The sequence below is a fragment of the Dermochelys coriacea genome, chromosome 3 (genome assembly GCF_009764565.3).
Source record: "Dermochelys coriacea isolate rDerCor1 chromosome 3, rDerCor1.pri.v4, whole genome shotgun sequence".
Classification (NCBI taxonomy): Eukaryota; Metazoa; Chordata; order Testudines; family Dermochelyidae; genus Dermochelys; species Dermochelys coriacea.
The window spans coordinates 114,814,909-114,842,602 of record NC_050070.1 but is presented as its reverse complement, the minus strand read 5'-3'; the positions used below and the strand labels follow the sequence as shown (position 1 = coordinate 114,842,602).

The 27,694-nt window shown below is 39.9% G+C and overlaps 2 protein-coding genes across 8 annotated transcripts in view; one reads left to right on the top strand and one right to left on the bottom strand.

The window, feature by feature from the left end:
* KATNA1 (katanin catalytic subunit A1) overlaps window positions 1-7,213 on the top strand; it is a 31,908-nt gene extending 24,695 nt beyond the window's left edge. For all 6 annotated transcript variants that reach the window (XM_043511189.1, XM_038397957.2, XM_043511188.1 and 3 more), the window contains 3 exons: window positions 1,353-1,487; window positions 2,287-2,413; window positions 6,863-7,213. In XM_043511189.1, the coding sequence (XP_043367124.1) occupies window positions 1,353-1,487; window positions 2,287-2,413; window positions 6,863-7,061 (461 nt within the window). In that variant the 3' untranslated portion in view covers window positions 7,062-7,213. The remainder of the gene's footprint in view (window positions 1-1,352; window positions 1,488-2,286; window positions 2,414-6,862) is intronic.
* Window positions 7,214-8,163: 950 nt separating this feature from the next.
* The window catches only part of GINM1 (glycoprotein integral membrane 1), a 32,283-nt gene continuing 12,752 nt past the window's right edge, over window positions 8,164-27,694 (bottom strand). The window contains exons 2-8 of one of the 2 annotated variants that reach the window (XM_038397959.2): window positions 21,177-21,236; window positions 20,890-20,986; window positions 17,296-17,447; window positions 15,109-15,265; window positions 14,150-14,283; window positions 11,887-12,050; window positions 8,164-9,082 (exon numbers count right to left, since the gene is read on the bottom strand). In XM_038397959.2, the coding sequence (XP_038253887.1) occupies window positions 8,983-9,082; window positions 11,887-12,050; window positions 14,150-14,283; window positions 15,109-15,265; window positions 17,296-17,447; window positions 20,890-20,986; window positions 21,177-21,236 (864 nt within the window). In that variant the 3' untranslated portion in view covers window positions 8,164-8,982. The remainder of the gene's footprint in view (window positions 9,083-11,886; window positions 12,051-14,149; window positions 14,284-15,108; window positions 15,266-17,295; window positions 17,448-20,889; window positions 20,987-21,176; window positions 21,237-27,694) is intronic. The other variant, XM_038397961.2, reaches the window with a different exon arrangement.

Below are 27,694 nucleotides of genomic sequence, written 5' to 3'. Positions count from 1 at the left end.
GTCAGATGTAACTGTATAGCTCTAGTAGCAGAAAGTCTTCAAAGACAAGTATCACTAAGCGCTCCAGACTGTAGTCTTCTATACAAGTGATTTGAATAACTGTAATCTGTGTGAATTTAAACTTCAAATGGCAGTTAGCATCACCTCCAGAAGGATTCACATTATGATACTGTTTTTAAACAGCATTTTAATAAAAATGGCATACTTCAGTTACTTTCTACAATTAATTTAAGCAATTGTTACTGAATAGGGAAAAATCCATGCCAGTTTTATTTGTGCAGAAAATTAGCTATTTTAAATTTCAACTTCTTTGCTAAACACTATTGAATATGTACTTAAAGAAACCTTCAAATCCTTTGCTAATCTGCAGAATAACTTGTGTTAGGATTCCAGGAGTCATAAATTTTTTTTTTTTTTTTTAAACTTGAGCAGTCTGATCCTGCACCCATTTAAGTCTATGGAGAAACTCCCATTGACTTAAATAGGAGCATGGTCAGAGCCCTTGAGACACTTTCCTTGCAATTCAAATATTTGATCAGTAACTAATTTTTCATTAGCTCCCTTTTTTAGTCATGGAATTTTGGAATATTCATAAATGGTGTCTTGTTATGCTTTAATATTAGGGCAAACACTACAGTGGGTATTTCCAGGTTCTGTCACTGATTACAAGCAAAATCTGTCGGTTTTGTCATTAGAATGATTTACAAATAAACACCCTGGTAACAGATGTAGGGGATGACAATTCTAGTAAAACACATCTTGGGTTTTTATTAGTAAAAGCTATTTATATAGTGCCACTAATTTAACAATGCTTTACGGACTAAAATACTTCCTGTCTGTTCAAAACGGTTTTAGTCCATGGACCTAATCCACCAGTCTTGAATGCTGACTTTCCTGGGACGACTTATGTTAATAAAAATTACTCACCTGAGTAAGGGATTGCAGTATTAGGCCTACAAATTGGTGGGAAAGATCTGATTTTGAAAGCAGCAGTTACACTTTTTGGCATGGCTGTTAAGGAAATTTTTGAATACCCTTATTTTTAGTTCCATTCTGAGTTTTCATGTTGACACCCTGTGATAAAGGCAGAAATCCAGCCAGATATTGCAAACTTATCTGTATGTTGATGCAGAAGGACTTGCCCATCTTGTGAAACTTACATCAATGTTAACCTCCGTTCTCTGACCTAGAATTTGCAGTTCTTCATCCCAAAATGCCAGGTAGAACTAAAATTAAAACTAAAATTAAACATGCACTTTAATATTACACCTCAGGGTATCTGTGATTCTGTATCTATATAAGATCTTCCCATGATAGCTGAATAGGTTTAACTATTTCCCCTCCTACCACAGGTGTTGGAGGGGCTGCTGAAAATGATGATCCTTCCAAAATGGTTATGGTACTTGCTGCTACTAATTTTCCTTGGGATATTGATGAGGCCCTAAGACGACGACTAGAAAAGAGAATTTACATTCCTTTACCATCAGGTACAAAGATTTCCTTAGATAAAATGGTGATCGTGCTTCTCTTATTTTGTGATGAGTCTTGTGATTTTTGGCAGTATCTTAGTATACTGTGCCGGACATCTAGGCTCAGAAGAGACCTTTGAACTTTGGAGGCACTTTACCTTGAATGTATTGTTTGGTTTGAATGCATTCATGGTCTGGATATGGAAGAGAGTGCATCAAGTTCCATAACACCACAGACAAAGCATTAAAATGGCAGGTACATGTAGGTATAAGGCCAATAGATACAGAGATTAGCCTAGAACAGAGGTGAAAAACGATGTAAGGCCTATGATTGATTGATTGATTGATTGAATTTCAAAAATAGGAATGCAAAGTTAACACTCCTAAAAAGTGGCCTGACTTTCAGAAATGCTGAGTGCCCAGCTGCAACCTCTTAAGTCTAAGAAGGTTGTGGAAACTCCTTCACTGGAAGTTTTTTCGAAAGGAGGCTGGATAGCCATTTGTGTTGGATGGTTTAGACACAACAAATCCCGCATCTTGGCAAGGAGTTAGACTAGATGACCCTTGTGGTCCCTCTAACCCTATGATTCTAAGTCAGTTTGCGCTCAGTGCTTCTGAAAATCAGGCAACTTGTTAGGATCCTAAATATAGACTTAGGAACTTAACTTTGTGCTCCTGTTTCTGAAAATATTTGCCTTCTGAATTGGGCTTTAGATGTAGATGCAGAATAGAGCAAAGGAGGATTAAAACAAATTAGAGCCACCCTGTGTGTATCTTTTGAATCACGGAATTATAGACATGCTATTTTTTTGTTTAGCAAAAGGCAGAGAAGAACTCTTACGGATAAACCTGCGAGAGTTGGAACTGGCTGACGATGTTGACCTTGCAAATATAGCTGAAAAAATGGAAGGTTATTCTGGTGCAGACATTACCAATGTATGCAGGTATGTCAAAATTGCAACCTTATAAAACAGTTTCTCTTGTTGAATCACTTATTTGAGAACTAGTCAGCCTTAATCATGTCCAGTAGTGACCCTGATTTGGTGACTGAAATTAACAGTACTCCGAAAATACAAACCTTGTCACTAAGTTAAAGGCTTAATATAAACTGACTTGGTTCTCAGAGCAGTCTTCATTCTGTCTGCTTCTTGAACTGAAAGCTCTCCAGGGCAAAGGACTGTCCCCTACTTTATGCAACACCAACTAGGATGAGGGCTTCCCCCCTCTGATGGCAGCTTTGTTGTGTAATCAAACAAGTGATAAGTAACCTGGTGCTATAGAGGGGACCAAAGGAGTGGATGGTGAAAAGCCAGTGAATAGAGAAGTTTGCCCTAAATATTTGACCACTATAAACTGAGTTGAGGCAAATACAGTGTTCGATGTAAGTAGCTGCTTCTCTCGTGTGTGTGTGTGTGTGTGTGTGTGTGTGTGTACATGGCTTTTATTTCAACTCAATTTATATGAATGAGGGAGGCATGGGGCACTTAGCTAAAATGTTGTTTGTAAGATGCTGGATGTAATGACGCTACTAAATTTTCTTTAACATAATTTCTATTGTCCTAAAATATCTCTTCTGCTGGTTGACACTAGATTTGCTACACAATCCAGTTAATACTGGTTGAAATATTGGTTTTATTGCCATATTGGGGAAAACTGGAACATCCAGTTACATAAGAAAAGAAACAGGAGAGAATGGAAGGGAGTGAACAATTTTTTGATGGGGAGAGGAGGAGGAAGAGATGATCTAGACAAATACTAAGGGAGGCAAGTTGTTTGCCAGAAAATGGACAACTTCATGGTGCAGTTCCGAGGAGAATTGCAAATTGAAATGAGAAATGAAAGCACATCAGTCAATTCCATTTTCACCAGGTGGTTCATTTCAACATTTATCAATTGTTAAATGCTTCTATGCAAAGGACCTATTCCAAACAAGAGAAATCCTTACTTTTTTCCCTGAAACTGCTTCAGAAATATGGTAGATGTGTAAGGGTCCCTTCAATAAAATCTTGAATCACATTAAATATTTCCTTAGTTAAATGGATTAATTTATTGAGATGTAGGATTCCCTAAAAGCAAGATTTACTTTTAGTAACTTTAGTGTTTTATACACATCAGAAGATGCTACTGATTTTTTGATCATCCTGCTATGCAGACCCAGCAGAGCAGGGGTATATTTCCTATGGTATCAATCTCAAGATCTCTTTCCTCTAGGATTTTGAGACTTTTAGATTTTCTGGGCCTGTGAATCAGTTTGGGGACTGATCATCCTACATTTGGTCTTGAATTTTGGGTCTCTGTTGCCGCCTTTTTCCCTGCACGATATAGACAAATCTCCAGACTGTTTCAGGGTTCATTGGGGAGAATACTTCGAAGTTTCTGCAGTGGAAAGCAAGTGCCAGGTCCTTGTTAATGTTTCGTATAGTTAAAGCTCTCAGTAGCTCCCTAAAAGAGAACTCCCTGCCCCTGAGACCTGGCAAGTGGTGGCTATTGTTGCAGCAACTGAACTTGGAAATATAGAGGGAATGAGAAGCTCTGTTTTTTTAGGACTTTTGTGTCTCATTCACAGCCAGTTAAAGCATTATCAGTACTATAGTATAAAGAGTAAGTTTTTATAAATACAGGTTTCAGAGTAGCAGCCGTGTTAGTCTGTATTCGCAAAAAGAAAAGGAGTACTTGTGGCACCTTAGAGACTAACAAATTTATTAGAGCATAAGCTTTCGTGTGCTGTAGCTCACGAAAGCTTATGCTCTAATAAATTTGTTAGTCTCTAAGGTGCCACAAGTACTCCTTTTCTTTTTATAAATAGTCAGCAGTGTATCTAGCTGTCTTGACACCCAAGGCCCACCCTCTTAACATTTTTATGGTGCTGAGTAATATGTACTCTTTATCTGAGGGTGAATATAGAAGAAAAAAATTAGGTGGCTTAGTTCAAGTCCTTCAGAGCTTTGAAATAAAACTTTGTTACAACATTCATTGTGCCCCCTCCCAACAATGGCTTTAACTGCTGCTATTGGTCTGTTGGGCTTCTTTCCATCCTCAGTGTGGACAAAATCATGATTTTATCAGCATCTCCCGTGTGGCCTGATCTATCCTTTATATTTGCTAGTGAAAAAGATGAAACAATAGCTGTAGTAAAATGAAATACTATTTTTAGTTATTAAAATGCACGGACTTTCCTTTTTGATTGAAAATTTATGGTTTTAGAACTTAATTTCAATAAATTTACTCAAATAGTGAAAGCTGAACTGCAGACTTATCAGTCATTTGTCCAACCCCGCACTAAGTATGTGTATGTAGACTGTTACTTTATTTGCTTACCTAACACAGGAACTACCAATAAGTCAATCACTTAATACAGCAGGAAAAGAAGTATTTATAGGGACAGTTTATAAGCACTTATTGCGGCCAGCAATATAAGGTACATAGGGATGAATAGGTTTGAGGTTTGTTTAGGGAATCATTCAATCCCTAGCTCAGATTGGTCTCTTTGTAAGTAATTTGCAGTCTGTGGATACTACAGACCTTCTATAGTAAACAGCTTTTTCAAAACCCTTCCCTTTAAATGTACAAGTTCCATTCAAGTGTGACTGCTTGAGATTTCGTGAAACAGTTCTAAATAGAGAAAATCCAATTCTCTGTAAAATAGCACAGTCAAAAAGGAAAATAGTGTGGGACTAACACAGGTCCCTGCCGCTACAAGTCTATCTGTAGTGGTGGTGGATACTTGTATTCCTCATAGAATAGGGGTATAAGCCCTGCTCAGTAAGGCTGTGAAATGCACAGAAATATTAACCAAGTGAGGTTTGAATGTTTAGTTTTCTGGTTCCTGGCCCACTGAATTTATCCTAAGGATACAAGAACATTCAAGGAGAAGGATCCATTTCATGTCCCATCCGGAATTTTAGTTCTGTCTGACTGCTTTAGAACGATGCAAGAGGAAGTGGTGCAGAGCAACTGAAATTATCAAGAGATTTAACGGACAAAATTCTATGAAGTTTAGTTTTGCATCTGCAAATGGTGAATTTTCCAGCCTTTGTTACTTGGTCAAAACAGCAAACTTTCCTGACTATGATAAAAATAACTTCTGTGAACTCAAGACTATCCCTCTGCTTGATTTTTAAACTCCTGCTCCAAACCATGCAGATTCTAGAGATGGTCAAAACAGTTTAACATCGCCAAACTACATCATAAATGGGAACTCCATATATATTTTGCATTTCTTATCTGAACTGCAGCTAGCTGTGATAATGAGCAATTAAGGATATATTCCCATAGTCAGTAATCAGTTTAAGTGAAGTCATATTGCTGAACTTGATGACAATTTCTATGGCAGACTCTGCATTGTTCTGACCTTACTTCAAGATAACAGGAGGAGAAAAAGGCTTGCTTTCAGCAGCAAAAGGAACAAACAGATGAACATTATGTATTCTGGTTCTCTTTGCCCCCATCTGTCATACCTATGCCCCAACTGATTTAAAATTGATTCACTAAACTGACTAGCTGGTGGTGGTGCAAATCAGAAATAAAATTCCAGGTTATATATTGTGAAAAGTAATCTTCTAGCTTCAGATGGATCTTGAAATAATTCTTTCAAGCATTAGCCCCCTATTATTCCACAATCCTGAACTTTTTCAGTGTATCTACATTTAAAACATTACAGCAGCACAGCTCTGGTGCTTTAGCACTTCAGTGTAGACGCTATGCTGATAAGAGGTTGGTGTAACCAATCCTCAGTCCTGAGAGGCAGTAGTTAAATTGATGGAAGAATTCAAAGGTGTGGATTTTTGATACCTTTGACTGACATAACTAAGGTCTCTTCTACATTAGACAATTAGATCAATTTAATTATCTTTAGCCAACCACAGGTGGTTTTGCTAGCTGAAAGCAACATTCCAAGCTAGAATTTGACTTCTGCATAATGTAACAGGTACAAGGTAAATGTACTTTCAGTAGTACGGTAGATAGGTGTCACTGAAGCTCTCTGGTTCTAAGGGTGCAGTTTCAAAGATTCTGCTGCACAGAAGAATGGTCCAGTAAGTAAGCCACTCGTCTGGGAGTTGGGAGAAGTGGGTTCAGTTCCCTTCACCACCACATACTTCCTGTGTGACTTTTGGCAATTATTTAACCTCTATCTCAGTTCCCCATCTGTAAAACTGGAATAAGAGACTTCCCTACCTCACAGGAGTATGATAAGGATAAATATTAAAAATTAAGTGCTTAGCTACCACAGTAATCAGGGGCCATATTAGTACGAAGATAGAACAGAAGTTACAGTGAAAATTAATTTTTGATTCTCCCAATTGTAATGGGGTGACTTAATTTAAAGCCTAACTTTGTAGCCTTTTAAGCAACTAAATGTCCATATTAATGAGGAGTTTCCTCTTAACGTATAGGGATGCATCACTGATGGCTATGAGAAGGCGTATTGAAGGCTTGACACCAGAAGAAATCCGAAATCTTTCCAGGGATGAAATGCATATGCCTACAACTATGGAGGATTTTGAAATGGCTTTAAAAAAGGTTTCTAAATCGGTATCTGCTGCGGACATTGAAAAATATGAAAAATGGATTGTTGAATTTGGATCATGCTAAGTCTTCCTAACCAAACTTCCCCTGGGAAACCTGTCTTAAAACAGCTTCAGAAGTAATGAAAGGTAGTGTTCATGTGCACTAAGTGCTATTTTTTTAACTTTCTTGAACTTAAGAGCAACATGATTCTGAATAAAGTAATTTTTTAAATTGCATGTCACTTTTGCCTCTTACTTGAATTTACTCAGAACAAGTCTCCCTTTATCTACTTCCCTTTCAAAGATATGAATGTCATCAATTAAATGTTTTTGGTTTTCATTTTGTTTTATTTTAATTGAATAGTGGGATCTGTTCACCCGTGGGGCTCATATGAACTCTTTCAGTAGCACAGAAACTGGTAGTCTTTGTGCTTGTTAGATCCTGATACTGCAAATCTCAACATAGGAAGAATAAGATTCACTAAACAGTGGTGCCAATTCATCTGTAGCAAATTTTGCCTTTTAAATGTTCCTGCATCTGTTAAAAGAAATTGTGACAAGACTAAGGTGCAAAACCCTGAAACTTGTAACAGTTAATAAATTAAACTTAAGTCTGACTGAACTAAAATAAGACTTCACTTAAGATGCATTTGGAAAAGCATTTCCTTAGGATGTGCTGGGCAACTCTAATTAATACCAGACTATTTTGCCACCACGGCTGCTGAGTCAGGTTTGCAGTCTACAAGTGTTGCAGTTGTCTTTAGAGAGTAGAGACCAAGGCATTAAACATATCTGGTACATTTTCTATTAAAAAAAAAAAAAATGTTGGCAGATGACTTGGTCAGGGAAGGAATCTGTGTTCTCAGATAAGCTTATGATGTACAAGTGAGTATGTCCTAGACTTCTATAGAAGTCCTGTTTTAAAGTTCTTAAGAGTGGCCTTCTAAAATGGGATAACTACTTCCCCTGTTTTGTGCATGTGCCAGTTTATTGTATTCAGGAATTTTACTTTAAAAATTTAAATTTTAGGATAGGGCTAAAGATCAACTATTCTATGGCCCACTGCCCTCAATCTTAAAGCAAGACCATACGTGACTGTCTAGTGAGGTTCTTTCTTGTAATATTTAATAATCCTATTAGTTCAGGAATACCAATGGAAATCTAAAAATCCAGCCTGTTTTTTTCCCCTTCAAGTAATGTAATCCTGCAAGTCACTTCTCTATAGTTTGATTTCCTTTCAGTATATTTTTATATGCACAGTGAATGTAGTAAACAATTTAAATATTATGTGAACATTCATGGGAAAACTATGCCTCCTGTATTCAAGATAGTAAACTAGTGTTTTGTAAGACATTTGTGTTGGTTCTGAGAAATTTTACACAATACCACAAGATGTATACAAAAAGCATAATAAACAAGTCATCTATAAGTGGCTTACAGTTTTTTCCATAGGGAAGGGGCTTAATATGAAATTGGCTGTTGAGTGCTTGAAATATTAAAATTTGCCTTGTTTTACATATATAGTAACTCATTTTAATGGTAAGAACAATTGTTGTTTCTACAAGGCACAGTCAAGGGTAATAGGTCTAAAACCAGGTTGACCACCTTTGTTTTGACTTGCAGGCACATGTGTAATCTCTTCCTTCTAGTGCTTTAGTCCATGCTTGAGATGACTGAAGATTATCACATTCTGTATTTCATTACCTAACTGCCTTATCTGTGAATACAAAGGCCAGCTCCCTGTCCTATCTGCTGGGAGAATATTTTAAAGTTAAAACCTGTCACAATCCTCATAGTAGGAAGCTGCTGTTCCTTAGGAGCAAGAGGCTGTGGAAAGAGGGGAGATAATTTTGGGCCTCACCCGTGAAGCGTCCCTTTAAACATAAATCAGTTGACGTTCTGTTTTCATAAAAGGAAGCAAATAAGGTATTAAAGTTCCAGTGCCAACTTTTAGGTCCGCTGAAGATTTGTACAAAGATTCAGACGCGAGCATGGTATTGAGTACATTATTTCTCCACTAAATTGTCTGTCTTCTCTGGAATATCTGAAGAGACGTTTATCACAACCACAGGTGCAGTGTTAATAGCCTCCAGGTGAAGGACTCCTCTGAAAGACACATTGCTTAACATTAGAAAAGGGTTGCTCTATTTTGAGAATGCAAATTTTTCTTATCAGGGGGTAGCTGTGTTAGTCTGTATCCACAAAAACGAGCTTAGAGGCACCTTAAAGACTAACTGATTTCATGGGTAAAAAAAACACTTTTTTGCATCTGAAGAAGTGGGCTTTTTACCCACAAAAGCTTATGCCCAAATAAATCTGTTAGGCTTTACGGTGCCACTGGACTCATTGTCAAGTTTTTCTTATATATGTTAATCTTTGATTGTAAAACAACATATGAAGTACATGCAGACTTCGTTTATTATCTATTAAATGAAGAGGCAGCACTAGTATTGAGGTTTTAGGAAAGCTGCTTTGATACTTGGTGACTTTTGGCACATCATGTAAGCTGGTTTCCAATCTAAAATATTAGCATACTATTGTTCCTACCTCAGTTATTAAAACTTGATTTGAAAGCAGTTAAACAATTATCTGCCACCAGGAGCTACATTAGTGCTAAGCCAAACTGCACGTCAAATGAGACAGGTAGGACACACAGTTTACAAGACATGCTTTTACAATAGAGAGCTCTGTTGAAGATTCAACATGCTGCTGTTTAATTAAGGGATGAGCATTCCCCATCTGCTTGAAAGCCCTAGTAAGTCTTCCACTAACATTAGACAGGTTTCAGAGTAGCAGCCGTGTTAGTCTGTATCTACAAAAAGAAAAGGAGTACTTGTGGCACCTTAGACACTAACAAATTTATTGGAGCATAAGCTTTCGTGAGCTTCATCGGATTCATCCGATGAAGTGAGCTGTAGCTCACGAAAGCTTATGCTCAAATAAATTTTAATCTCTAAGGTGCCACAAGTACTCCTTTTCTTTTTACTAACATTAGACCTGCCACTGTGGCTAGTTAAGGTGATTTCTTTAATTGATCAAGGAAAAAAATGCAACCTTAAAGTGGCCTGCAATTGAAAATTACCTCTTTCAAACTCTGTTGGCAAAGACCCCACCTATTGGAACAGTGGCCAGCCGTGATTATGTATGCTTTTCAGTGGTAGGTTAAGGAATTATAGCTTAATTCCACCTCTGTTTTTGACCACTTACTTACAAATCAGTACTTTGCTCTCCTTGTTGGTCTGTATAATTAGCCTTTTTTCTAGTTTTGCATAGTTTAAACAGATGTCAGTATTAAACCACTTGCTTGTTGTACAGTAGTCAGATCCAATGAGTGTTGCTGTCTCCCTACTCTGATGGTAGATGAATCGCTCTGGTTTTAACATTGTGCTTGGTGTGAAGATGGCAGTGGGTGACAGCAGGGCAGATGCCTTAGTAAAGGGCACTTTAAGTGTATACTTTTTCAGTTTGCAAAGCCTTTACTCCCCAAACCCAGAAGGGCTGTCAAGCACCTTGAGGTCTCTCTCCCCTGGCTGGCTTTATGTAATCTGTTACAGCTGAAGACTTCAGCTAATTTTGGCATAGACAAATCCATGGTGGCTCAGATGTAAGACACTTTCAGTTTTAACTCCATCTTAGTGTTGGCCTGGTATTTTATTTTCAGTATGTTAAAACCTTGAGGTATGTTGTCTTACTGTGTTGAAAGTAAGCATAAACTCCATGCCTTGCTCACTGAGGGCTGGTCTACACTGTGTGTGTGTGTGTGAGAGAGAGAGAGAGAAATCGATCCAAGTTATGTAACTTCAGCTATGTGAATAAATCTACTTACTGCAGTGTCTTCACTATGGTAGGTGGACTTCTGATGCTCCCCGGTCGACTCTGCCTACACTTCTCGCTCCGGTGGAGTACCAGAGTCTATGGGAGAGCGCTCGGTGGTTGATTGATCGTGTCTTCACCAGACATGATAGATTGACCCCCACTGGATCATTTGCTCCAGAGGTAAGCTAAGCCATGCCCTGAGCTGATGTTTCTTACTCAAGGTAGCACAGCTTGGATCTAGGGACTGATGACAGCACTCTACTCTGCCATGCTGCAATTAATGCTTTCCATTGTCAGAGCACTATACCCACTAATTCTCCCCCCACCCTTATGGAAAAGGGAGGCAAACTGTCACCAGATGAGGGAAGTGAAGTGACTTCTGTAGAATGAGAAGGTGTATAATTGAATCACATGATTTAGGCTTTGTCTGTGCTGCCACGTGAAAAAAACTTATTCACAGGTGCTTAAAGCTCCCTCCCCCCAAAAGTTTTTTGAAGGCAAAATGGCAGTGACTCAGCTCATTGTTAGCAGGAGTGCTCTCCTTGTAGGGGGTGAAAGTATTTTGTCAGCAAAAGTGCAGACCAACAGTGTTTACACTGCCCAACTTTGAGTGACGGCTGTGTTGCTAAAAGGTGTGTAGTGTAGACAAAGCCATAGTGTTTTCAAAGCTCTTCAGTGTCCTTGATTGAAAGCGTAGAGTTATTGCTAAAGCCAGGCTCTGTGGCAGAGTTAGGACAGAAACAGAACATATGGTTCTTAACCTTGTTTGACTACACTGCCATTGCAGAGCTTCAGATATTTGGCCTTCCTGTTCCTGAGATGAATAATGCTGTAGAGAAAAAGCCTACCCCTCAGAGATTGTCTTCAGAGAGCTGCTGCTACGCATGTAAAATGGTGATAATGCATTAACAATTTAATAGGTGGTACTGACCTGTTTTTTCCAAACTTCCTTATAAGAAACCACTTACAGTGGAAAGCTAATCACTGCCTTTTTGTGGAGTGGTAGCAAACTCTCCGCATTATGAGGTTCTCCTTTCATTGACTAGTCTTATGACTACAAACAGCTTTTTTGGGAGTATGCAAGAATTACTCACTTGTGTTCGCAGGAAGGGAAAAGCATTTTTAAGATTCCTAAAACTAGAGCTGCTCCTACAATTCCAGTCCCAATGACTTCCATCAACTTAAAGAACACAGGGAAAGATTTAAGCCAGAACCTGCACAGCTCTTTTCTCAAGTATTCCACCCACTGGCACATCACCTGAAACCAACAAACATGTTAAAAGAACAAGACAGTTTCTGAAATATGTATAGTGCAGTCTAGCTACTGGTGAATCCCTACAAGATGTATCAGCTCTGTTTTAAACGTATAATTAAATTCATACACTGCTTTACATACCACTCTTATTTTCTAATTGACAGTCTCCCTGCTCAGGAAGATTTGACACATGCAAATCTGTAAGACAGCCTTAGCCGTATGAGAGGAGATCCCATTTTTGGGTGGGGAGTTGAACCACAGAGCTGCCAGAGGCAAGGCTATAGTAGATGTAGATTACACATGCTACTTGCCACCAGAATAGCATTTCCCAGGGAAAGGGTTACTGGTGCTGCAGCAGCAGCATTACATTGGCTATGAAGCACCCTTGAGAGCTGCCTGATAGAGCACAAGAAGGTAGAACGTTTGGAGGAGGACCCTGGTGATTTTTTTCAACAAACAAACAATGCCAGGCATTAACCTGCTGCAGTGGTGACTTGCTGGTAGTATGTTTTGTTTTCATTGTGCTTGCTTTTTGTGTCTGACTGCAACAGTCTCTAAAACAGGAGCATTGTAGCAGTACCTGTACTCCCAGGTGGAGTACTGAACAGAATTTTTCCTTTTGAAACATCTGGTATTGGCCACTCTCAGAAACCAGAGACTGGATCAGATGGATCACTAGTATCATACAACTGCTATTACCCTTCTGACCTTAGTATCTATGAATCATACAAGACAGTGTACCCACAACAAAATTGCAGCTGGAAAAGTTGCAATTTGAAGTAAAACAGGGCTGAGAATTGAAACAGCCTCTGCAACAAAGTAATAATGTATCATGTTGTATTTTTCTACATACCAAAAAAAAAAAAAAAACCACCCTCCAAGAGATGGAGTTCTGAGGGGAAAAAAGGCAAAAAATCTAATAGCTTTCATAGCCTCTAGAAAGGCACTACGTGTTTGTGAAATGGCATGTGGATGGCCTTTATGTTGCAATGCACAATTTACTGAATCATGCTTTTTTGTGGGAGGAGGGCTGTCATAAAAATAAAGGGAAGGGTAACCACCTTTCTGTATACAGTGATATAAATTCTCTCCTGACCAGAGGCAAAACCCTTTCACCTGTAAAGGGTTAAGGAGCTTGGATAACCTCACTGGCACCTGACCAAAATGACCAATGAGGAGATATACTTTCAAAGCTGGAGTGGGGGGAACGAAGTCTGTCTGTGTGATGCTTTTGCCAGGAACAGATCAGGAATGCAGTCTCAAACTCTAAATTAGTAAGTAATCCAGCTAGAAATGCGTTAATTTCCTTTTGTTTAATGGCTGGTAAAATATGCTGTGCTGAGTGGAATGTATATTCCTGATTTTGTCTTTTTATAATTTAAGGCTTTGCCTAGAGGGATTCTCTGTTTTGAATCTGATTACCCTGTAAGGTATTTACCATCCTGATTTTACAGAGGTGATTCTTTTACCTTTTCTTTAATTAAAATTCTTCTTTTAAGAACCCGATTGCTTTTTCATTGTTCTTAAGATCCAAGGGTTTGGGTCTATGTTCACCTGTACAAATTGGTGAGGATTTTTATCAAGCCTTCCCCAGGAAAGGGGGTGTAGGGCTTTGGGGGAAGACATCTCCAAGTGGGCTCTTTCCCTGTTTTGTTTAACATGCTTGGTGGTGGCAGCATAGGGTTCAAGGACAAGACAAAGTTTATACCTTGGGGAAGTTTTTAACCTAAGATGGTAAGAAAAAGCTTAGGGAGTCTTTCATGCAGGTCCCCATATCTGTACCCTAGAGTTCAGAGTAGGGAAGGAACCTTGACAAGTGGTGTCAGGCTTCCTTTCCTAGCCCTGGATTAATGGGGAAAATTTACTGCTTTCTGCTTGATTCCAAAGGAGGAGAGTAAGTTTCTGTAACATTGGACAATTAAGTTTTGTGTGGATTAGTATAGTGCTAGTTTTCAACAGCATTCCCCCAACCGCCGTTATTTTCTTCTAGATTTCTCAATTGCTCTTACCCATTTCCAGTCCTAAACACAAAATTAGAGAAACTTCTGATTCCGTTTTAACTGGGACTTAAGATGGACACCATAAGTATTTTAAACAATTACCTTATAAGATGATGGAGACTCTGTCCTGAGAGGAGTCTCTGGTAACTTGCCAGGTAATGTCTCTTCATCTACTGTAGTTTCTGCTTGCCAGAGGAGGTAGTGACTTGTTGGTTGCAGTGGGCCTTGAACATCTACTAAAGAAGAATAGCATAAAGGCATAGTTAGCTAAACATTTTTAGCTTCTCCATTTCATCCACACAACTTCTGGTGGAGCAGCGTATGATATAACGATGCACACTGTAAGCAAAAGAAAGTGATGCTGCATGTGTGCGCACTGCAAGGTTATCCAAGTTTATAATGAAAATACAAATAACTAAAGCAGACATTTTCATTTGACCTTCGGAATAAACCCTGAAAGAAGCTGAGGTAGCATTACTAGGCAGATTCAACTGAACTTTAGCTGTCATCTGCTATAAGGTGAGAAATAAAATTTATCAAGTCCCTTACTAAACCCATAAGAGAATTTGATTAATAGAAACTGAATTCTGGCCACATTTTCAATATAAAGTAAAATTTGCTAACTCAAACTATTCCCTATATAGAAATGGGCCAGACAGGAACTTACTTTACAGAACTCAATTCTTGTCTTGAGAGCTTCAGTGGTAGGACTGGGGCAGAAATGGCAAATTTATTGTAGGACTAGGGCAGAAATGGCAAATACAACTCAGCTACAGTGAGAACTACAGTGATATTAGATCCCCATCATCTTAAGTGCCATTTCAGAATCACCTCTGAAGGAAAAAACATATTTGAAAAGAAAACAAAAAACCGCACACAGAATACTAAAGCATAACCAATAATCTCTTAATGAACAGAGTATGTCTTGGGAAAGTCAGTTCACCTCTCCATGCCTCAGCTTCCCTCTCAATGAAACTGGGATAATGAAACTTGCCTGCCTTTGTCAAATGCTTTGTGATCTATGCATTAAAAGCATGATGTAAGTGCTATATATTACATACCTTTTCCTGAGAGATTGGGAAGTGTAAATAACATGTCGTTGTCCCTGGGGATGGAATACAGCATGCTTTCCTTCAGAGGAACAGAATGGTTTGAATGTCTAAGTACTCTCAGGCCCTTAATTAATATGTTTATTTCAGTAACCTCCTCTTGCTGAACCTGCAAAGGAGAAAAAAATTGGAATTTTATATATTTTAAAGTAAGGGGAAGGCAAGCCACTGGCTAAAAACAAGCACCATTAAAATACTCTTAGCATGAAGATTTGTGGATGCACAAATATTACTAACATAACGAAGTGTTTCATTTTTATTTACTTATACATTAGCGTGAGTGCGTTAAAGGTTGGGAAGGTGTCTGTTCCTGCAAGAAGGTGTGTTAATATGATCCGCTTGATTTTCAAGAGTTGTACCTAAATTATAGCTGTGATTCAGCAAGGTATTTAAGCATCTGTCTCACTTCAAGCATGAGAGTACTTCCAATGAAGTAAATAAGATTTTGCACATGCTTTAGTATGCTGCTGAACTGAGGCCTATGCTACTGGCCTTTCATTGGCATTACTGCTACCATTTCCTACTTTACCAAAGTCTGACATCAAGGGATAATGCATTTTTACACAGGTGTATTATCTGCAGAGTCAGTAACGTGATTTCTGATGTGACCTGCAGCAGTTCAGCTCATCTGCAAAACAAGTTCTGCCAACATGATTAATATCTCCATTTGTCCTGCCAGAAGCTTACACTTATCGACACACTCTTTAATTTAAAGCTACAATATTCAGAGGAGGGAGTGGCACAACACTAACGTAACAGTTATTAAAAAGTACAAACATACTATGCATATTTTGTAACCATATTTATACTAGATTGACCTAAAATATAACAAAACTCATTTTTCCTCCACACAAATATTAGGTGATGTATTATTTTGACTTCTTTATTTTTAAAAAATGATCATTTGAAGTACTGACTTGTAGGAAAAAATTTCAGTGTGAAGAGTAATAGAACAGCTGTTCAAAATACAAGATCAGGAACTGACCGAAATCCGGCATGTGCACTGGGTCCAGGATAAAGACTGCAAAAAGGAATGCAGGTGGATGTAAGCTAGTAGCTAGACCCTGCCCTTATGTGGTGCACAGTATTGCATAGCTTAGAATTAGAACTACTGCATAATAGAAATCTGTTCACTCTCAGCTGATAAACAAGATTGCATGTAGTGTTGGTCTCGGGCTATTAAAGAGACAAGGTGGGTGACCATCTTTTATTGGACCAACTTCTATTAGTAAGAGACAAGCTTTTGAGCTTACATAGTGCTCTTCTTCAGGTTGGAAAGGGTGAAAGCCCAGAGAGAAATAAAGCAGTTTAATAGGCTAGTACTAACTCCCTAGGAAGATTTGAAGTATTTTGTACAGAATAGTGAAAGATCTGAAACAAAGCAATATTACTCTATGGTAGTCACAGCAGGAACCAGTGCAACGCAGGCTAATTGTTTTCATAATAAAAGGTGTAATACATACATACTTGAAACAATGAATTACGAGATCCCCTTAATAAGCTCCACTCAATTGTTTTGACAAATGTACTACCTGTTAAATGTCTGTGCAGGCACAGTGAAAGGAGACTAAGCCATTGTGCGGTGGTAAATTTGATAGTAAAAATCTCAACAAAAAACTAGAGCCTGTGTAAAAGACAAATGTATACTACACCATAACCTGGACATTTCTACTTGCAGCAGCAACTTGTATCATTAGGGGATGCTCAGTATGGAACTTCTCGGGTCTGCAGAGTGAGCGGCTAACTGTTTATGCCAAGTTTTGAAAAAACAAAGTGCTGCATACTTTTCAATTTTTTTGCTTAGCGATATTTCCTGATTTCTCATCTCCACTATAATTGAGAAACATCTTTCCAGAGGCAAATTAGATAATTTTTTCCTAAGAGCTCATTTGTCCTCAGGGTGTCTCTCCAAAATCCTAGCTGTGATGATTATTTTCATTGCAACTACCAAGTTTTTGGGGATAGGGTAGTGCTTAAAATTCACACACAATATTCTAGCAGGAGACAAAATAGTCTAGTCTTGCAAGGTGCTAAGCGCTTTATCCCCAATCCAGCAAAGCACTTAAGCATATGAGAGTTAAAACATGTGTAAATTACTATTCTGGTTTAGAATGGGCAAATAAGCATGGTTGGCATTACCTCTCTCCCATCAATTTCCATCACCTCTTCCTGAATGACAATCAATTGCAAATTCGATCTGGATGCCAAGGGCCACTCACGAAACATGATGCGAACGCTAACAATTCCCCAATGCCTTCGATCCAATAGATTATCAGAGTTTCCAGTTTCCACTGTCAACAGATAATTATACAGTGCACAAAGTCACAAAGAGAAACAGAAGTCTCATCCAATAAATGACATATGTTAGTCCACCCTTGAGGAAGTTAATTTTATAACATTGACAAAGAATGATATGTACCCAGCAAATACACCATTATCCCAATGTCAAAACTTACTAGAACTGCAAAAGTACAATGAACACAATTACAGAGACATTATAACTTTCCACAGTGCGGTCTACTCTTCACTTTTTCCCCTAAAATTTTCTATCATTGCTCTCCATGGTACAGTACCATTGGTGGCAGCCATGTTGGGAATTTTAGGGTAGAGAGGCCACTATCAGTGTTTTCAATGCTGTCCTAAAATGATACAGTGCTTAAAAGACTGGCATGCCTCTCAACCTGACTGCACTAATGCTTTCACTGACTGACTGAATCACATAACTATGGGAAATCGGAGAGGGACAAGTAGTGTAGAAAAGGCTATGTGTACTTATTTTTAAGTTGCAGTTTCACACCAGGAGAGGAAAAAGGTGCAACTGTCTGTCTAAACTTGTCTGCATCCAATCCAACTGACACGCTCCATTTACACCTCAGTTGTCATCCTATCTCAACTGTCTAGAGAAATACAAAGGGATGATGCTGCAAACAAAACCACCACTCATTCAACAGCTTAGAAAAATATCAGCGGGAGTTTGTGTAAAAACTTTAAAGGAGGTCAACCCTCTCCTCCTGGGGATACCTGCTTGGTTCACACCCCATTTTCCTTCTTCAGGTGGCCACCAAGGGAGCCATTGCCCCCTCAACAGTCACCAAAGCCTTCAGGAGAATGTCCACTACCCTTCTCCACACACAGCATATGCTGGGCCCAAAGGCAGGGAAGGGATTCGCCAGCACATTGGGGAATGGGGTATCCTTGGCCCAAGCTACACCCCTCCTCACTGTGTTAAGACACCACTGCTCCTGCCTTCTCATAGCCCCCTGCCAACCTCATGACTTTACTACCCAAAACTGCCTCATACTCACCACCTCAAAGTCTACCATGAGCACACACTCTGCAGCCCTCCATCTCTCTCTCTCAATGCTTCCTGGACACATCTGCTGTCCTCCTCCCCAAATACCATGCTCCCACCGCTAGTGTGTGTGTGTTAGATGTGAAAGACAGTTTGTTGTGGAAATGAGGAGTCCAAGTTTGCATTGATATTTTGATGTGCAGGTGGTCAGGCATATGAATTGAGGCTGGTCTGGATGTGACATCCAGGCCATTGATGCACTGCACAGCTTGTCAGTGTTGGGAAGCACAAAGTGCTTGGCCTTGTGTCTTCAATCACCGAATAAGACCCTAAAATGTTCATTGCTTTTACAGTAAAGCCCCTTAATATCAAAAGATTTTTTTAATTAAAAAAAGTTTTTTTTATTTATGCAGCAATGCCTTGCATTATGAAAAAATTGTTGCCAGATAAGAGAAAATATTAAGATAATTTATATAGGTATCTCCCAGTGGACCCACAAGCTTGTTGAACATTTTCTGAATCACAATATTGAATATACAGTTAAAGGACCAAATCCTAAGAGATGCAAAGCACCTGCAGCTCCCAATCCTCCTAACCTTTAAATGCTAAGTCTCCTGAATTCTATTAAGTTTAATGGGAAGTGAAGACGTTCACCACTTAGCAAAATTGAACCCATTGATCTCAATAGGAGTTACAAGTGCTTAAGAGGTGCTGAGCAGGATTTGGCAAAGTTCTTAACACAGAACTCCTCAGTAAGAACTGGAAGACTTCTGTCCAAGGCAAGAACTTGAATAATTAGGGCCTGACTCAGACCTCAGATAAAGTCAGTGTAGTTAATTTGCTTTTACGATAACATAAGAGACATCAGAATGAGGACCTTAGTAATCCTATAGCACTTTAGATCTTCAAAGAACTTTACCAATATTATCTAATTAAACCTCACAACAACCCTGTAGAGAGGTTAAAAGTCTTGTGCCAAGGTCACAAAGCTGAGAACAGAACTCTAGAGTTCCTGGTTCCTAGACCTGGGGTCAAATCACTAATTTTTGCCTAGTTTCTGATTTACATAGCACATCTGTAAAATTTCAAAAGCACTGTAGATTAGTGGGTTGGACAATTAGAAAGAAAATAGAATTTGAGAATGCTCATCATCTCACAGGATTAGGCCTTACACTAGTGAATAAAATCTTGTCTTGTATTTTTCTTGAGTCAATTACCTCTGAAGTGGTTACACTTTGAAATGTTTTATAATCTATACTAGAGATGAAAAAGGAAGAACCATACTTTTACTACATGAGACAAATAGTAATGAGTTACTGCCTACCCCAAAAAGCGAGTATTTAATTATTCATTTGTCATCCTTTGGGTTTTCAAAAGACGAGGTCACAGTTTAGAGAAGCAATTTAAAAGGCCATTAGTAAAGGTCTGATCATAAAGGGCAGATGATCTCAGAAGCCAACCTTGAGACTGACCATAAGTATTAAATCTGCATGTAAAAGGATCTTCAGTCAAATGAACATTGTTGTCTCAGCTTCATTAATTATGCAATCCACTGTGCAAATCCAAATATCAAAACACTTTTGATTGGCAGTCCTTGCACAAGACTACAACACTGAACTAGGGGAAGGAGAACAGACATGTTTGCTGGGTCGTGGAACAGATATGTGCAACACATCTCAAAGAACAACATTTACAGAACAGGTAAGTAACTGTTCCTTTTTGAGTGATTGCACGTGTCCATTCCACTTCCAGTTTGAATTGGGAATGGGCGATGGGATGGATCACTTGATGATTACCTGTTCTGTTCATTCCCTCTGGGGCACCTGGCACTGGCCACTGTCAGAAGACAGGATACTGGGCTGGATGGACCTTTGGTCTGACCCAGTATGGCCATTCTTATGTTCTTATTGAACTAGTGGGGGAAACAGCAGCTTTCCCCATTACAGACAGTATAAAATATCAGGATTGCAACACCTACACAACAGTATCTTACATGTGAGAAACCTGCAGTCCCAATGTATGCGGAAGGAGGACATAATGGCAAAATATACTTAGAAATTAGGATTATGTTGATCTTTATTTATCCTACTCAAACTCTCTTTGGATGTGTGCTACCCAACATAGGGAGACAATCATTAGCAGTGGGGAGTTGCATCATCATATTCACATTACCCAGTCTAGTGCAAAACCCTCCCCTTTCAAAAATATACACCAGGTCTGTATTTCAGGTGAAACCATGTAAATACCAAGGACATGACTGGGACAGGGGAACAAATGAGGATGTCAGATTTTGTTTCATGTTGATTCTAAACACATCCTAACTCTGTAACTGTGTTGTTTCCAAATATTGCTGACCTTCAGAGAGCACCATGGCAATGAATTATGTCTTTCCCTAGGGGACATGGAAGCAGATCCGAGATAAAGAACTGAACAGTACTCACATATTAAAGTCTGACACTTAATCCGGGTGACACCTCTCTTCATAGCAAAGTCATTTACATAGATCTGTCCACTGTTGTAGGTGATATTAAAGACAACCTTAAAAAAATAAAAGATAGCGGGCAAAATATTAATATAGACAGATTTTCAGTTTCATAAATAAAGAACAGATTAGTGAGTCACTATTGTATAAAATACTGAAATGATCATCATCTGCGGAACCCACACATTCACAGGTAGAGTTTGATTCATAACTTACTAATATGTTGAGTAAACAAAAACAACAAACCTGTGCTTCTTGAGATTCTCCACTGGTTTTTAACATAGTAACATTAACTCTGATGTTCTCCTGAAAAAAAAAAAACAGTCATGAGAAAATAAATTTTGAGTCCTGTAAAATGGAAGTGTCTTGCAGCGCAAAAGACATTAAGTCTACCAACTACTTTCACGTACTTTACTGAAGAATAACTGACGTAGGACAAGTGAGCACATTCCCTATGCTCACTGACTGGCAAAGTGCAGCTAGTGGAATATGCTTACTTGTCCTACACATCCGTTTTTAAAGAGGACTAATTACAAAAGAACAATTACCACTCCCTGTTAAGTGAAAGAGTGATTTAAAAAAAAAAAAAAAAAAAAGACGATCAAGAAAACGTGCCATGTTTTCACATCCCAATATGCTTGAAATGGACTCAATTATAGCAAGGGCCCTACCAAATTCACAGCCATGAAAAATGTGTCACAGATCATGAACTCTGGTCTCCCCCCATGAAATCTGGTCTTTCACCTTATACTATACAGATTTCTCAGGGGAGACCAGCATTTCTCAAATTGGCAATCCTGACCCAAAAGGGGGAAGGAGGTCACAAGGTTATTTTAGGGAGGTTGAGTATTGCCACCTTTACTTCTGCACTGACTTCAGCAGCTGTTAGCCGGGCACCCAGCTCTGAAGACAGCACCCTGCCAGCAGCAGCACAGCCGGAGAGTGACGGCTGCTGACTGAGGGCCCAGCTCTGCAGGCAGCAGCACACAAGTAAGGGTGGCAATACTATACCATGCCATCCTTACTTCTGTGCAGCTGCTGGTGGCGGCTCTGCCTTCAGAGCTAGGCTCCAGTCAGCAGCCACCACTCTTCAGCTGCCCAGCTCTAAAGGTAGAGCAGTTGCAGAGTACCGCAACCCTCCCCCCCGCCACAACTCCTTTTTAGGTCAGGACCCCTACAGTTTAAATAGCTGAAATCATGAAATTTATTATTTTTAAAATCCTATAACCATGAAATTGACCAAAAAGGACCGTGTATTTGATAGGGCCCTAAATTATAGCAAATGAAGATTGAGAAATTCTGACATATTAGGTTTTTTCTATCTGTGGGTCATGACTCAAACTTGGGTCATCAAAATGTGTCCAAAAGGGTCATGTGGAAGACAAAGCATGGGGAGGAGTTTCTATCCTGGGAAAGAGAGTTGCAGAGCCCACTCCGCACCCACCCTGCAGCTGCGGCTCCAGTCCTGTAGGGCTCTCTGGGCTCAGTTCCCCACTTCGTGTGTTACAACTTGTTGCTGGGAGCATCAGCGCTGCTCAGGTTTAGCCCAGCCACGCCTCCGTCATGATGACAGGGAGCTGGCCAAATTTGAGTGAGTGGTGCTGTGGCCCCATGTGCCAGCTAGAAACACCACTCACACAAAGATGGCCAGGCCAACCCTGAGCAGTGCTGCAACCCCAGAGGTCGCAATGCCTGGAGCAGGGAGCCAACCCTACAGGACAGGAGCCACAGGAGCCACCACTGAGATATGTAGGTTGTACTTATTTAGTACGTATTATATTAATATGTATAAAGAAAATGAGAACTTATGGCACCTCAGAGACTAACACATTTATTTGAGCATAAGCTTTCATGAGCTACAGCTCCAATGCATCCGATGAAGTGAGCTGTAGCTCACGAAAGCTTATGCTCAAATAAATGTGTTAGTCTCTAAGGTGCCACAAGTCCTCCTTTTCTTTTTGTGGATACAGACTAACACGGCTGCTACTCTGAAATCTATTAATATGTATATTACATATTGCAAATAAGAAACTTAGTAGGCAGATTTTTTTGTGGTAGAGCTATTTCCTAGGTTGTGACAGGCCATCACATTTTACAAATGGGTAATACAGTATGACACTTAGTCCATTCCCACTCCACATCTGTGGAAAGTAATCTACATGATTTTTAGTGCTTGATCCGGTCTAGTTTTCAATAAGCATAATGCTGCCCTTAAATGGGACAAAATTGTAGTTGTCTGAGTTGCTGGTAATCCTCACTCCTTCTGCTCCACGACACTACCCCTAACCCCACCCATACATCCTTTCCCTGCCCAGATACAAGGGATTTGTTTCCCTATTTCAATCTCAAATTGTTTTAATTCATGACATTATTGCCCCCTACCATCATCCAGTCCCTAAGAAAACTTACATCTTCTCCCTCCCTTCTCATCATTCAGTCCTGTCACTTTATCCTGACGCCTACTTTACTAGCACTGTCAACCCCTCATTTGTCTCTCGTACCTTCCAAATAGCTCCAAAACCTGCCACTGTTCATTCCGGTCTTCAAAAAACAACTCCCTCGAACCTAACACACACTCACTACTGTTCCACTGTTACCCTGCCCTTTCTCAGCAAGCTGCTTGACAAAGTAGTTTTTAATTTCCCCACTCATTTTTCATACAACCTTAACTGATTTCAACCTGCTTTTTGCTCTGGCCATAAACTGGAAAACTTTCTTTTCCTTAGAGCCATATCTTCTTTCTGCTCTTTGTACCTTCTTCTCTGTACTCATTTTCCTCAACTCAGTGTAGCCTTTTTGACTGCATTTTCTGTACAAACTTCATAGCTAAAGAAGCATCTCAGAGTCCCTCAGATCACTATTTTACTTCTGCTTTCTTTGACCCCCTCTACATTGGGATTTGAACCATGTTTTAAAAGACAGTTTGGGGTCACACAGACTTAAGTGTTTTTTGGAAATGGCTTTATACAATTTAGATTGTAGACTCTATGGGACAGGGAATGTCTTACCATGTGTGTGCACTGCACAACAGGGCCCCAATTACTGAGCGGGTCCTTATAAGTTTAGCCTCATCTATGCTGGTCAGTCCAAACCACATTTGAAAATGATTTGGATGGAACGAGGTTTAAATCAAGCACAGACACTCCAGAAAGCCCAAGAGATAGTGGTTCTCTGTGAAAATGGCTCATTATTTATCAACCACAAAATATTTTGTCCCCAGTAAAATGGGGTTGAAAACAGTTTGGCCACTAATGTACAAAAGCCAATTTGCTCCTCAATGTCTGTTACAGGAAGCAGATGTCTACCATTTCCAGAACTAGAAACAACTATTCAGGAAAGATGAAGCTCACCAGCTCATTTACATAACTAATATCAGTTACTGCCAATGTAAATCAGATTCATAATGAAATTGTAGAACCCAATCCATTGGGCTTTCAGCCAGCTTCCTCACTCTAAACATATTCTTCTCATCTGGCCCATATTAAGAAATACTTGAAACAAACATATTTAATCTAACTCTTGATTTAGCATTAAGAGCTGTTTTGTATCTTTTACCTCCCAGCCTTACACAGCAGAGATTACTATTCCCTTCCTCTTGTGATTTCCTAACTTCTTTTGCTTTGCCAAGTAATGCTGAGTGATCCACAGGGTATGCTTTCCAGCCAGTCTTATTGCTCCCTCATTTTTTAGGATTCTGGTGCATTTTGAACATATTTATGCAAAAGGTATTTATACAGAAATCTTCACAGAATGATGTAGAATGATTCATTCAGATTATGAGTTGGGGGAAAAACTGTGCCACTGTTCCAAAAATAATGAAAAGGGAGGAAGGAAAGTTCATGTTTCAAAAGTGTTTGATTGGCAAATGAAAGGGTGCAACAGGAATGCTGAGTCTTCAGCTAACTCAACACCTTGTCACTCAGCTCCCCACCAGTGTTTGTTAATTGGGACTTAACTGGACAACAGGTAACTGACCTAAGGTGCCAATTAACTGAGAAGAGCTACAGCTGAGGGGCTAATTGAGGAGGAGCAACCCCCAGCAGCTAGGATTTTATGAGCAGACAGGAATGAAGGCAGAGGTAGTACTGTTCCCTTCCCTAGAAACAAGTTGGGAAGCTGGTTATTGACTCTAAATATATGTAAAATAACACTACCAGCTGTGGCCTGTGAAAAGAATATAATAAAGTGCACTGATGAAGAAGAAGACCGGGTGAGTGAGTGAGACTGGAAAGGATCCTCAGGGTACCACCCCATGACAAAGGCATAAAAGAAAAATACATGTGCTCAAATACTAGCGCTAAACGCAAGCATTTCAAGCTTACAATGTGAATTATACTCTAGTTATTTTGGTATTTCAAGGTCTTTCAATCCTTTCATCTCATAGTATTTAGTCCTCAATTAAAATATTCTTAACTCCCACTTGAATGGGAACTTTAACTGCATATGTTTAAGTAGTTTAAAAAAAATGAAAGTGATCGGTTGTCTCCTGTCCATATACTGCTAAAGTTATGGACTGCAGTCATAGAGCCTGGACATTCAAAATGCTTTGAAGTGTGCAACATCAAAAAGGTTGCAGCTCTTGATCTAGTCAGAACAATTTAGTCTGCCACAACACACACCCACATCTGCCTGTAGCCCTTGCAAAAACACACAGTCACATCTGTGTTCATGGCTTGCAGAGCCACATGGACAGCAGAGAAATCATGATCTTCCCATTCCCAATTCTCAGGGCCTTCAGTTCCAAGTCTGTTCATAGCTAGATAGGACTAGCTTTCCTGCTCAGTGACTGTTTGAAGGGCCAAAATCCATATGCTGTTTATGTTACAACCTGATATATAGACTGTCAGCTCTTTTTACAGGCCCAAAAATCCAGAGTTTGGTCAAGATGACAGAGGCCTAGCAAATAGTGAACAATATTAGCTAAAAAGCAGAACAAACAAACGACAACCTTGCTTTTTGCTAAGATAAGCTTGGTCAGCAAGAAGCCAGGTAGAAATTATAATTGGGGGCTTTATCTCAAAGTTGCAAACAGACCAAAGGAATGAAAGAGGCCCTGTTTCTTCTCTAGAAGAGGTGCCTTCCTACACACCAGCCCCGAGTTTATGGAAGAGGTTCAAACATGTCAGTATGAGATGAGATATGATATCCTCCCTCTCACAGATGTGCATCTCTCCTCCAAGCCATTGCCTGCCTTAGAAACACAAATGAACATCTTTATTGCTATATCCTTTTGTTTGTCCTTTTGCTTTAATTCCTAGGTATGTAACTGTCGGACAATCAGGGGAGCTACTTCATTCCTATGGATCCCAAATCAGAATTCAACATATATATTTTATACTAACACACTCTATGTAGTTTAAAGGAAAACACTTGTGTACTAATTAAGTGTCATGTGTTAACCTGAAATCATGGGCAGAGACATTATGTAACCTTTTGACCATTGGCTACTGTGCTTATCTTGTCTTGCTGCTAGACCTATCCAGGGGTTTGGGACTGCCTACCCTGTCATTTCCCTCCGCCCATGGAAAATCCATATAATCCATTGTAATCAATTGTTTGGCAGTGTCTCTGAGCCTAATAAGCAAGGTGACACTGCGGCAGTGCTGTGCGTAATAAACCCACGTGCTTGATTCTACACGGTGTCCATATTTTGTTCTTTCACTATTTGACTTTTTTTGTTCCTCCCATATCCATAATTGGCTTGTCTGCCCCCGAAAAATTTATCAAAGAAAAAAATAGTTACTGATCTTTCGTAACTGTTGTTCTTTGAGATTTGCTGCTCATGCCCATTCCATGCTAGGGATGTGTGTGCCATGCACAGATGCCAGAGATTTTTCCCTCAGTGGGATCCATAGGGCCTGCCATGGTGTCTGCAGTGCTCCTGCGTTGGTATAAAGGGCATTGCTGGCTCTGTGCCTTCCCAGTTCCTTCTTGCTGGAAACTCCGACGGCGGAACAGGAGGGCAGGTCATGGAATGGACACGAGCAACATCTTGAAGAACAACAGTTACGAAAGGTTAGTAGCCAGTTTTTTTCTGGGAGTGCTTGCTCTTGTCAATTCCATGCTAGGTGACTCACAAGCAGTAGCCCTCGAGGTGGGATCAGAGTTCGTGGACGTACTGATTGCAACACTCCTCTACTGAAATCGGCATGGTCACGGGCCTGCTAGGTGATGGCATAGTGGGATGTGAAGATATGAATCAACAACCACGTTGTGGCCCGGCAGATGTCCAGGGTTGGTATCCGCACAAAGAACACTGCTGATGAAGCCTGGGCCCCTTGTGGAATGAGACCTTCATCTGCTTGTAACAAGCTCAGATGCAGGCAGTGATCCAGGGTGATATTCTTTAGGATGACACCAGTAGTCCTTTCATTCTGTCCACCACAGCTACGAAAAGCTGCCCAGACTTGCAAAAGGGCTTCTTCCTTTCAATATAGAAGGCCAGGACCTCGTCTAACATCTGAAGCGGGGTGGCCAAAGTGCGGCTCGCGAGCCACATGCAGCTCTTTTATAGTGAAAGTGCAGCTCACTGAGTCTCCCCCACACTCCCACCCCATTCTCCACTACTAGACTGGGGTGGGGAGAACTCAAGGCTTCTGCCCTGTGGCAGGATGGTGGGGCTTGGGGCTTATGCCCTACAGGGAGGGGGGTCTGCAGGAGGCATCTGGTGGGGCTCAGGGCTTCAGCAGGAGCAGGACTGAAGCCCCGAGCCACAGCTGGCACAGCCCACAGGACTGAAGCCTTGAGCCACAGTTGGCACGCCC